General features: G+C 44.2%; 1 protein-coding gene across 1 annotated transcript; it reads left to right on the top strand.

Annotated features, from left to right (window-relative positions):
* Window positions 1-239: 239 nt before the first annotated feature.
* grk7a (G protein-coupled receptor kinase 7a) lies at window positions 240-12,237 on the top strand. Its single transcript, XM_014139273.1, has 4 exons — window positions 240-1,023; window positions 1,594-2,037; window positions 9,638-9,918; window positions 10,408-12,237. Exons 1-4 carry the CDS (start codon window positions 427-429, stop codon window positions 10,745-10,747), a joined length of 1,662 nt encoding a protein of 553 aa, XP_013994748.1. The 5' UTR covers window positions 240-426; the 3' UTR covers window positions 10,748-12,237.
* The last annotated feature ends 869 nt before the right edge of the window (window positions 12,238-13,106 follow it).

Genomic DNA, 13,106 nt, shown 5'->3' with positions numbered 1-13,106 from the left:
TCTTCACATCATCTCGCCCTTAGTGTTTAGTCAACAGAACTCAATGGGCCCCACAAGTCACAGGTCGACAACCGGCCAAATATAGAGAGCCATAAAGCCTCTTAGGAGAGAACCTTCTTACGATTCCCTTTCCGTGACCAGCATCTACGAATAGAACACACAAATATCCTTAAGTCAAAATCCCTCCCAGGTATTTAATTCTGAATGAGTAATTACTGGGTGTGTCAGTGTGTCTTAGGTCTGCAGGTACGTGTGGTGTAGTCGCTCATTCACACCCTGGCTTTGGAGTGAGTCGCACACTCACACAGACACGCACACTCACACAGACACGCACACTCAGAAACACACTGCACCGAGCAAGGGATCCTAAGGAACCGCTGAAGAACCCAGTCGCGTAGGTAGAACAGATCAGACGAAGCCGCCAAGATGTGTGATATGGGGGGATTGGATAACCTTGTGGCCAACACGGCCTACCTGAAAGCCCAGGGTGGCGACGACAAGGAGATGAAAAAGCGTCGCCGAAGTCTGTCACTACCCAAGCCCGAGCAGTGTACCGCCATCAGGGAAACTCTGGATAAGAACTTTGAGTCGCTCTGCGAGAGGCAGCCAATCGGCAAGAGGTTTTTCCGGCAGTTCCTGACTGCTACCTCAGAGTACATCAATGCCGCTGAGTTCCTGGACGAGCTGAATGACTGGGATCTGGCGGAAGGCGCTGACAAGGACAAGCAGAGGACAAACATGATGAACAAGTTCTGCAAGGACACCTCCAAGAACTTCCTGACCTACCTCACTGCGGAGGTAGCCGACAAGTGCAAGGCAGTGACGGACAATGACTTTGATGAAGTGATCAATGTTAAGGTGAAGGAAGCCACACGGGAGTTTCTGAAAGGCAAACCCTTCATGGATTACCAAACTAGCCCCTTCTTTGACAAATTTCTGCAGTGGAAGGAGTACGAGAAGCAGCCCATCAGTGATAAAACCTTCTACGAGTTCAGAACTCTGGGCAAGGGAGGTTTCGGAGAGGTAAGCATGTAGAAACCAATACAGTAGCAGCATGTCTTGGCAACATGTGCAAAATGTGTTAGTAATATGTATCTGCAATATTATCTATTTAATTAATATGTAAAACCTTTGTGACAACAGGAAAATGCACACAAGAACTATGCACAAAATAAATGATTAATCCTATGTAGTCTTTCCCATAGTTTCACTGATGCACAGTGTCTATTAGTACAAAATACACCTCAGTTAGCACCTCAGTTTGTCTTTGCAAAGAACTGATCTCTCTCTCTAAAAGTTGACCAACAGATCTTCATTTTTAAGAACTAATCTCTCTCTCTAAAAGTTGACCAACAGATATTATTTTTTTTATCAGTTTCATCACACCTTACTCTTCTATGCATACTTCCAAGGTTGTATCATTATCGAGTTGTTCCGAAAGATGAGAATTGTCAATAAAAACCAAATGTCTCCTTGTTAGAGTATTGGGGCAGTATCAAAGCTTAGTGTCATGAGGTGCCATTTATACAACCCTTAGTGAGCTTTGCTGAGGTATTCAGGAGTCCTCTTAACCCATGGCCTCCCTCTGTCCAGGTATGTGCCGTACAGGTGAAAAACACAGGCCAGATGTACGCCTCCAAGAAGCTGTGCAAGAAACGCCTGAAGAAGAAACATGGTGAGAAGATGGCCCTGCTGGAGAAGCAGATCCTGGAAAAGGTCAACAGCCTGTTCCTTGTCAACCTGGCCTACGCCTACGACACCAAGACCCATCTGTGCCTTGTCATGACTCTGATGAACGGCGGTGACCTCAGGTACCACATCTATTACGTCAGTGAGAAGACCAAGGGTATCGAGATGCCACGCATCATCTACTACACAGCACAGATTTGCACAGGCATCCTTCATCTGCATGATATGGATATCATATACCGTGACATGAAGCCAGAGAACGTGTTGCTGGACAGCTTTGGCCAGTGCCGACTCTCTGATCTGGGTCTGGCCGTGGAGCTGCCCGCCGGAAAGACCATCTCCCAGAAGGTAAGCCTTTTGAAGTTGGATTTTTTAAGAACTTGTTCAAAACCTTAAGGGCACCTGCACTTTCCATGATATAGACTGACCAGGAGAATCCAAGTGAAAGCTATGATCCCTTATTGATGTGACTTGTTAAATCCACTTCAATCAGTGTAGATGAAGGGGAGGAAACAAGTTAAAGAAGGACTTTTAAGACTTAAGACAATTGAGACATGGACTGTGTATGTGTGCCATTGAGAGGGAGAATGGGCAAGACAAAATATTTAAGTGCCTTTGAACGGGGTATGGTAGTAGGTGCTAGGTGCACCGGTTTGTGTTAAGAACTGCAACACTTCTGGGATTTTCACGCTCAACAGTTTCCTGTGTGTATCAAGAATGGTCCACCACCCAAAGGACATCCAGTCAACTTGACACAACTGTGGGAAGCATTGGAGTCAACATAGGCCCGCATCCCTGTGGAACGCTTTCAACACCTTGTAGAATATGTGACTCGACAAATTGGAGCTGTTCTGAGGGCAAATGGGGGTAGGGGGATGCAACTCAATATTAGGAAGATGTCCATAATGTTTTGTACACTCAGTGTATAGGTAGGGATAAAGTGACTAGGCAACAGGATAGATAATAGACAGTAGCAGCAGCGTATGTGAAAAGAGTTAGTGTAATTAAAGTCTATGCAGATAATCCGGGTAGCTACACTGCTTGACCAAAAGTATGTGGACACCTGCTCGTCAAACATCTCATTCCAAAATCATGGGCATTAATATGGAGTTGGTCCCCCCTTTGCTCCTATAACAGCCTTCACTCTTCTGGGAAGGCTTTCCACTAGATGTTGGAACATTGCTGCGGGGACTTGCTTCCATTCAGCCACAAGCCACAAGAGCATTAGTGAGGTCGGGCACTGATGTTGGGTGATTAGGCCTGGCTCGCAGTCAGCGTTCCAATTCATACCAAAGGTGTTTGATGGGGTTGAGGTCAGGGCTCTGTGAAGGCCAATCAAGTTCTTCCACACAGATCTTGAAAAAAACATTTCTGTATGGACCTCGCTTTGTGCACGAGGGCATTGTCATGCTGAATCAGGAAAGGGCCTTCCCCAAAGCACAAAATCGTTTACAATGTCATTGTATGCTGTTGCGTTAAGATTTCCCTTCACTGGAACTAAGGGGCCTAGTCCAAACCATGAAAAACAGCCCCAGACCATTATTCCACCTCCACCAAACTCCGCCAAACGCAGATTTGTCCGTCGGACTGCCAGATGATGAAGCGTGTTTCGTCACTCCAGAGAATGCCTTTCCACTGCTCCAGAATCCAATGGCGGTGAGCATTACAGCACTCCAGCCGACGCTTGGCATTGCATATGGTAGTCCTTGGCCTGTGTGCGGCTAGTCGGCCATGGAAACCCATTTCATGAAGCTCCAGACGAACAGTTGTTGTGCTGACGTTGCAGTTTGGAAGTCGCTAATGAGTGTTGCAACCGAGGACAGACGATTTTTACGCGCTAGGCGCTTCAGCACTCAACGTTCCCGTTCTGTGAGCTTGTGGGGCCTACCACTTCACGGCTGAGCCGTTGTTGCTCCTAGAAGTTTCCACTTCACAGTAACAGCACTTACAGTTAAACTTGGCAGCTCTAGCATGGCAGAAATTTGACAAACTGACTTGCTGGAAAGGTGCCATCCTATGACGGTGCCAAGTTGAAAGTCACTGAGCTCTTCAGTAAGGCCAATCTACTGACAATGTTTGTATATGGAGATTGCATGGCTGTGTGGTCGATTTTATATACCTGTCAGCAACGGTGTGGCTGAAATAGCCAAATACACTCATTTGAAGGTGTGTCCACATACTTTTGTATATATAGTGTATTTGGTTAACTATTTAGCAGTCTTATGGCTTAGGGGCAGAAGCTGTTCAGGGTCCTGTTAGTTCCAGACTTGCTGCACCAGTACCACTTGCCATGCAGTAGCAGAGAGAACAGTCTATGACTTGGATGGCTGGCGCTTTTGACAATTTTTATACCTGCCTAGGATGAGCTATTAGATGATGGAGCTAAAGATGTTTTCCCTGGAAATGGGGTCCTGCCAGGGTTAGGGTTAGTGACTTTTGACCCCATTTATATTCTATCTGGACCCACTCTCTGTCTCTGAAGCATTTGCTGTAAATCTGGAGAGGGCTTACTGGATTGTTAAGGATCTGTCCAAGAGGAGACTCTGCCTTCATTATATAATCCATTTGATCCTTAGTGGTTATTATAGCCCAGCCAATTATAGGATGAACATTTTGGGGGCTGAGTGACTGCATTGAAAGTCAAGTTGGGGGTTTGGTTGGTTTGGGTAGGGAATATGTCAAGGGGTGTCCTCTTGCAACAAACCCTGATCTCAACAGTGAAAAGGGATTCTGGGATCGTTTGTGTACATGTCTGTACATTCTGTCCAGCCCCTCAACTCCTTAGATACTGCCTAAACTTGTGTACAGCACCTTTGTGCTATTTAAAGATAGGCTATACTTATGTAGCCTATTGAGAATGTAGAATGTAACATGTCTGTTTTCCCAACAAACCAGGATTAAAAAATCTGACCGATCAAAGACACAGTACAGGAGTTTGCAAGTCAAAGAACAAAAAAAACAGATAGTTTAGAAGCATCTCTTCAAATCAAATCAAGTCAAATGTTATTGGTCACATACACGTGTTTAGCAGATATTATTGGGGTGTAGCAAAATGCTTATGTTTCTAGCTCCAACAGTGCAGTAATATCTAACAAGTAATATATAACAATTTCACAACAATACACACAATACACACAAATATAAAGTAAAAGAATAGAATTAAGAATATATTTATATTTCAATGAGCAATGTCGGGGCAGCATAGTCAAAGAGAGTAGAATAGAATAGAATAGAATAGAATACAGTATATACATATGAGATGAGTAATGCAAAATATGTACACATTATTAAAGTGACTAGTGTTCCATTATTTAAGTGGCCAGTGATTTCAAGTCTATGTATATATAGGGAAGCAGCCTCTAAGGTGCTACTGATGGCTATTTAACAGTCTGATGGCCTGAGAGTCTCTCAGTCCCAGCTTTGATGCACCTGTACTGACCTCACCTTCTGGATGACAGCGGGGTGAACAGGCAGTGGCTTGGATGGTTGTTGTCTTTGATGATCTTTTTGGCCTTCCTGTGACATAGGGTGCTGTAGGTGTCCTGGAGGGCAGGTAGTTTGCCCCCAGTGATGCTTTGGGCAGACCACACCACCCTCTGGAGTGCCCTGCGGTTGCGGGCGGTGCAGTTGCCATACCAGGCAATGATACAGCCCGACAGGTTGCTCTCAATTGTGCATCTGTAAAAGTTTGTGAAGGTTTTAGGCGCATTCTTCACCACGCTGTCTGTGTGGGTGGACCATTTCAGTTTGTCAGTGATGTGTACGCCAAGGAACTTGAAGCTTTCCACCTTCTCCACTGCGGTCCCATCGATGTGGATAGGGGGGGTGGTCCCTCTGCTGTTTCCTGAAGTCCACGATCAGCTCTTTTGTTTTATTGACGTTGAGTGACAGATTATTTTCCTTACACCACACTCCCAGGGCCCTCACCACCTCCCTGTAGGCTGTCTCGTTGTTGTTGGTAATCAGGCCTACCACTGTTGTGTCGCAAACTTGATGATTGAGTTGAGGCTTTCATGGCCATGCAGTCATCGGTGAACAGGGAGTACAGGAGAGGGCTGAGCACTCACCCTTCGGGGGCCCTTGCGTTGAGGATCAGCGAAGTGGAGTTGTTGTTTCCTACCTTCACCACCTGGGGGCGGCCAGTCAGGAAGTCCAGGACCCAGTTGTACAGGGCGGGATTGCATCGTCTGTGGATCTATTGGAGCGGTAAGCAAATTGAAGTGGGTTGAGGGTGGCAGTTAAGGTAGAGGTGATTTGATCATTGACTAGTCTCTCAAAGCACTTCATGATTACAGAAGTGAGTGCTACGGGGCAATAGTCATTTAGTTCAGTTACCTTTGATATCTTGGGTACAGGAACAATGGTGGACATCTTGAAGCATGCTGGGACAGCAGACTGGAATAGGGAGAGGTTGAATATGTTGGTAAACACTCCAGCCAGCTGGTCTGCGCATGCTCTGAGGACGCGCCTCGGCATGTCAGCAGCCTTGCGAGGGTTAACACGCTTAAATGTCTTACTCACGTCGTCCATGGAGGAGAGCCCACAGTCCTTGGTAGTGGGCTGCATCAGTGGCACTGTGTTATCCTCAAAGTGAGCTAAGAAGGTGTTTAGCTTGTCCGGAAGCAAGACGTCGGTGTCCACGACATGGCTGGTTTTCCCTTTGTAGTCCGTGATTGTCTGTAGACCCTGCCACATACGTCTCGTGTCTGAGCCGTTGAATTGCGACTCCACTTTGTCTCTATACTGACATTTGCCTGTTTGATTGCCTTGTGGAGGGAATAACTACACTGTTTGTATTCGGACATATTTCCAGTCACCTTGCCATGGTTAAATGTGGTGGTTTGCGCTTTCAGTTTTGCGCAAATGCTGCCATCTAGCCACGGTTTCTTGTTAGGGTAGGTTTTAATAGTCACAGTGGGTACATCATATTCTATACAGTTCCTGATAAACTCAGTCACCATATAACTACCGTTAATGTTATTCATAGAGGCTACCCGGAACAAATCCCAGTCCGTGTGATCAAAACAATCTTGAAGCGTGGATTCCGATTGGTCAGACCATTGTTGAATAGTCCTTAGCACGGGTACTTCCTGCTTGAGTTTCTGCCTATAGGAAGGGAGGAGCAAAATGGAGATGTGATCAGATTTGCCAAATGCAGGACGCGGGAGGGCCTTGCAGGGCCTTGCAGTGGTCGAGTGTTTTAGCAGAGCGAGTACTACAGTCAATGTGTTGATAGAACTCGGTTAGCGTTTTCCTCAAATTTGCTTTGTTAAAATCTCCAGCTACAGTAAATGCGGTCTCAGGATATATGGTTTCCAGTTTGGACTTTCCAAGTCCAGTGAAGTTCTTTGAGGGCCATCATGGTATCGGCTTGAAGGGGAAAAAACCCAGCTGTGACTATAACCAAAGATCATTCTCTTGGGAGGTAATACAGTTGGCATTTGATTGTGAGGTACTCTAGGTTGGGTGAACAAAAGGACTTAAGATCCTCTACGTTATCACAATCACACCATGAGTAGTTAATCATGAAACATACACCTGCCCTTCTTCTTCCAGGAGAGATATTTATTCCTCTCTGCGTGATGAACTGAGAACCCAACTGGCTGTATGGACTCAGACAGTATAACCCTAGAGAGCCATGTTTCCGTGAAACAGAGTATGTTACAATCCCTGATGTCTCTCTGGAAGGAAATCCTCGCCCTGAGCTTGTCAAGTTTATTATCCAGAGACTGAACATTAGTGAGTAATATACTCCGAAGCGGTGGGTGGTGTGTGCGCCTCCTTAGTCGGACTAGAAGTCCACTCCGAATACCTCTTCCCCTACCTGCAGTATTTTGAATCAGCATCTGGAATTTTTTATTTTACCTTTATTTAACTAGGCAAGTCAGTTAATAACAAATTCTTATTTTCAATGACGGGCAGTGAACAGTGGGTTAACTGCCTTGTTCAGGGGCAGAACGACAGATTTTTACCTTGTCAGCTTGGGGATTCGATCTTTCGGTTACTAGTCCAACGCTCTAACCACTAGGCTACCTGCCAAATCCGTTCAACTGCCCTGGACTAAGGATCCAATTCGGGAAAGTTGTATTCCTGGTCGTAATGTTGGTAATGCCGGTGAGTTACCACCGCTCTGATATCCAAAAGTTCTTCCCGGCTGTATGTAATAACACAAAAAAATTCTGGGCTAATAATGTTAAAAAAAATAACACATAAAAAAAAACGAAATACTGCAAAGTTGTCTAGGTGATTCAGAGTAGACAAGGCTAATTGTGTTAATTGTTATAATTGTGTTCGTACCTGGGTGTTTAACTGATACTTGATGAAAAGTGCATATGTGGAAGACTTTTTCCTGTGCTAGTTCCTAAGATGATGTGTGTATGTGTATCAATCATGTGAACCAGACTACCATTAGCTTTCCTGTAAAATGATTTGTCAGAGAGTTTTACAGATTGGGTCACCTCTGCAGGTCAATAGTGGCAAAGAGTAAGTTGCAAGCTCTATAGAAGCCCAGTAAGCTCATTATCCAGCGATCTTCTCTGGTCCCCCTTGGCAGACCAGGGAGCTGTGGCTAACCCCCCAAAGGCTTGGCTGGCTTTGGCCTTCTAAGCCTCTTAGCAGGCATTACACAAATCTGTTCCCTGATCAGACTGGTAAAATCAGGTAAACCATACATTAAAGAATGTATGTGTAGCGTTGTTATTTCTTGACTATGTATTAGTGAGCCCAATAAAATAACTTTGCCTGTGGGGTTTCATGTAAAGGCATACATATCCACATTGTTGGGCAGTTTTAAAGTTATTTAGACTTACATTTTACTACAATAAAAGTTGAAAAGGTCATGCAGAGTACCCAAGGTACTCAATGGAGTAAGCAAGGTGATCTCTCCGTTGTCCATTGCCCTTGGATCTACAAAAAAGTCAAGGAATTAGAGGACAAAGTTTTCCCCAGCTGTTTGGCCAATGTCCTCACTGCGTCAAGGCTGGACCAATCAGGTATTTGGAGGGCTTTGATTTGACCAATCACAGGGAGTATTCCATAGCTGATGAAATTAAAAATCCTTTCAACGTGCTTAGCATTTAAGCCCCGGGTCAATAGTCAACTTAAGAATGGGAGTGGCAAGTCCATTCCTCTTAAATAAGTGTACAAGGAGAAACCTGGCAAGCAGGCCTGCTTAAACTCATGCAGGATAAAATCTACTAGACATCTGATACCAGTCAGACAAGGGGAGAAGCCCTTGAAATCATGCTAAAGATCTAATTTATAGGGCTGTGGTAGCAAGCACACTTTGAAGGTATCATCCTCTACAGCAGGGTTCCCCAACTGGTGGCATGCAGGCCGAATTTGGCCCGCGGGTGGTTTTATTTGGCCCCCCAAGTTGTCTAAGCAAAAATAAATCAATCATTTGTATTTTATTTTATGTTCATTGTTGGCTGTAAAAGACTGTAAAAATATCAGGAAATTAGCTCCAAGTGATTTTAATTTTGGAAATCTGTTCTCAAGTATTCCCACGCATAATAGAGAGATACATGTGATCGTATACAAAGCAAGGTTTGAAATTATTATGTTTTAGTCAAATATTGTATCTGGATTATTACGGTCAAATTGCAGTCTACAAATTATTTGTAATTATGTTCCGGCCCCTGCTCAAGAAAAAATCGCCCGCGTCTGAATCTAGTTGATGATCCCTGCTCCACAGTACAAGACCACAGGTTTGATCATTCTCAACAGGATGTATTACTACTCACATTTGTAATGCTATGATTGTGCATGGTTATCCATATAGATGTGTGTGTGTCTGTCTGTCTGTGTGTATAGAAAATGTGCCAAACTAAAACTAAGATATATATTTCAAACATACTGTACAATGATAAGTTGTCCTCTTATTGTCTCCTACATCTTTCTACCCTACTCCCTGAATATCTCTCCTACCTCCCCTACCCCGTCCCAGGCTGGAACCGGAGCGTACATGGCCCCTGAGATCCTACAGGATGTTCCCTATAGGACGTCCGTGGACTGGTGGGCCCTGGGCTGCAGCATCTACGAGATGGTGGCCGCCTACACCCCATTCAAGGGTCCCGAATCCGGGAAGCAGAAGGTGGAGAAGGAGGAGGTGCAGCGTCGCATCATCAATGATGAACCCCCATGGGAGCACAAGAACTTTGATGCGCCCACCAAGGCCATCATCCAGGAGTTCCTTAAGAAGAAGACTGATGAACGCCTGGGCTGCAAGTAAGAGCATCGGTCCGTCCAGGCTACGACTAATATTTGCAATAATAACAATTCTCTATTTTCTACTGATGTTGTCATTTATTAAGAAACAGCCCTTTCAAGTCAGGTAGCTCACCATTACTGGGATAATAGCGTTTTGGCTAGCTGGCTAGCTTGATGGCAAGGGTTGGCCATTCCTTTTCAATTCCATTCAATTTCCAGTTCCAAATGTTCCTTATTGAATTGGAATTTCAGTGTACTTCCTGAATTGACAGGAATTTAAATGGAATTGACCCCAACCCTGTTGATGGCAAACATGCTAGCATGCTGATACAATATAGATTTTCAACTCAGTTATTAGTCAACTACCTACATTACAATTGATCAAGGCAGAATCAAGACTATCCAATGCACTCTGAAAACAACTAGTCAACTGTGTAGTAAGCCTAGTTAGCCTTCACCTGCCAGTATGATCCTAATGCGGAAGTGTCAAAATTCTGTCCTCTACAGGGGAGGAGGCGAGGATCCCCGAAAACACGAGTGGTTCAAGGCCATCAACTTCCCTCGTCTGGAGGCTGGTTTGATCGACCCCCCGTGGGTGCCCAAGCCCAACGTGGTGTACGCCAAGGACACTGGCGACATTGCTGAGTTCTCTGAGATCAAGGGCATTGTGTTCGATGCCAACGATGAGAAGTTCTTCAAGGAGATTGGCACGGGAGCCGTGGCCATTCCATGGCAACAGGAGATGATTGAAACGGGACTGTTTGACGAGCTCAATGACCCCAACAGGAAAGAGTCCGCTGGGGGGGGTGACGACGAGGGAAAGTCTGGCACGTGCACACTGCTGTGAGCAACCAAAGTTGGCACATATACACACCAGTATGTCACCAACACATCAACTGATTCGCTCATGTTCTGTAAATTACAACAACAAAAAATTACACACAAAAATGATTTTACAAGGGAGGAGAGCAGCAGGAGAGAGAGAGAGATGAGGTATCCTTCCCTGGAACGGGTTGGTTGCCATTGATTTTAGTAGCCAAATGTTCCCTGAGCTGCAGAGCAAATAGGAGGGTAAAGGGTGGCTTTACCAAGGTTGGTATTGTCTCTTCAGATTTCAGCTACTTCCAGATGTTTCACATGATGTAGTAGTGTCCTCCTGGCCAACAGGGGCTGCTAAGAGTAAAATACAACAAATTCATATTGTGGATACAAAAACATTATATGATTAATGGATAAATACAGGCCTCTCGTTACATACAACCTGCACCAGAAAGATTAGCATATGCAGACAGCAGTGCTAGACCTCAAACCTAGGCAATGGCCACAATGGAGCACGATATGCTGAATTAATTAGTTCAGGAATATGGTTGGGATCTCGTTCTTGATTGTGGTGCATTAATTTAATGTGATACGGCTACATTTTTTTTCACTCCCCCCCACCCCACTACATGCCTTTTGCCTCTCTAAAGGCAGAGGTGATCACTTTTTTGGGACACATCACCTTATTACAAATTTCACCTGGAAGCAATCAAAAGCAAATAAATTATAATTTCTACCAACAGAAATTATTTCAAATGAAATGTGGCAGAGGTAACGTTTACTTACCTACAGTGACTCGTCACCTTTAAACCCAGTGAAGTCAATCACTACATTTCCAAGCAGATGGACTTCACAGTCCAGCATCTAGTTTTATTTTAAAACGGTGTTGTATATGAATATAAATATGTATATTTATGCACTGAGAGGGGAGAAATCCACAGATTAGGTGCTAGTCAGGACTGGAAGAATGCTCAACTCTTGTGTTTGGGAAGGGTCTATGCCCTGGTTTGTCAGGAGAGAGGAATGTGGAGAAAAAACTGTTGGACTCTATATTCGAAAGTTGAACATTTAGAGGAGTTGGGCTAGGCCCGCAATGTGTTCTTGTACCAGCCCCCCCAAAATGTGAATTTTTAGGGCTTTCTTCCTCCCTGAGATATGTGTGCGCAACTTTAACTAGAAAATTGCTTCCATTGATGTGATTTGTCTGAAGTTCGAGATATATGTACAAATCTCAAGTTAGAATCTAGTTAGCTAGCTAGCCTTCAAAACTTTTAACAAAAAAAAAATCACATTTCCCTTTTGTCTTGTCTCAAGACTTATTTCATATAACTTTAAATTGACAAACTTTCCAGATCTTGACCAGTATTATGTTTTTACAGTAAATATGTTAATTATACTATGAATATAAATATACTTGTAAATATAATATGAGAGAAAAACATTACATATTCTACTGTAGGAATGTCAGACATTTATCAGGGACTTGAATTATTTGAATAAAAAAATATATGTCTTTTACAGCTTGTGTTTTTTCTTACTACCTGCGGTGGTAAACCCTAACCTGGACGATGCTGGGCCAATTGTGCGCCGCCCTATGGGACTCCCAATCACGGCCGGTTGTGATAGAGCTTGGAATCGAACCAGGGTCTGTAGTGACACATCTAGCACTGAGATGCAGTGCATTAGAGTGCTGCACCACTCGGTAGCCACAAAATAGATGCATTACAAAATGGCATTTAGCTACTGAAAAGGATACGTGGGGAAAATAGAGCTCAACCCTGAGAGATTTGTTTAGGCGACCAAATCAATAGACTACTGGAGGCGAGTAAGCACAAGGTGAAAGAGACATGGAAAAGGAAAGAAAGAGTGGGAGAGGAAGCAGAGCAAGTGATGTATAAAGAGAAAACAGTGCATTTTTTATTTGTTTTTGAGTGAAACAGAATGGGTGGAGGAGACATCCCTGACATTTACCCCAGTGCGCATTTCGCTCCCTTGCTGCAGAGACGATATTCCAAGGGCGGGGCTTAAGGACCGTTAAGGGAGTGACAAAGGTAGAAGAAGCTACTAGAGCTAAAAGCAGAGAGATGATCTGTTATTAAGGAGCGGGACTCAGGTATTGACAGCTATTGATGGTGAAGGACAGTGCCTCAAACTGTTGGATCCTAGAGTTCAACATTGTATCGCCATTGCCTGTCGCAGGGATTTTCCTGATTTATTAGAAATTCAAGCTTTTCTGATCATTACATTTTCCTCCAAGATTGAAATGTACTTATCCCCAAACCAATATCCTATTTTTCCTGATGTTCTATGTTGTAATCACATTCCTGCATCAGCCTTTGAGCATAGGCCTACTATATAAGTAGTGTAATACCTTGGCTAAACATGTA

This window comes from Salmo salar, chromosome ssa14 (assembly GCF_905237065.1).
Source record: "Salmo salar chromosome ssa14, Ssal_v3.1, whole genome shotgun sequence".
Taxonomy (NCBI): Eukaryota; Metazoa; Chordata; class Actinopteri; order Salmoniformes; family Salmonidae; genus Salmo; species Salmo salar.
This window is presented reverse-complemented; position numbering and strand designations above follow the sequence as displayed.

Coding starts and splice junctions, on each gene's coding strand:
- grk7a (XM_014139273.1), top strand. CDS start 427: ATGTGTGATATGGGGGGATTGGATAACCTTGTGGCCAACACGGCCTAC. Junction 2,038..9,637: donor GAAAGACCATCTCCCAGAAG/GTAAGCCTTTTG, acceptor ACCCCGTCCCAG/GCTGGAACCGGAGCGTACAT. Junction 9,919..10,407: donor GATGAACGCCTGGGCTGCAA/GTAAGAGCATCG, acceptor TGTCCTCTACAG/GGGAGGAGGCGAGGATCCCC.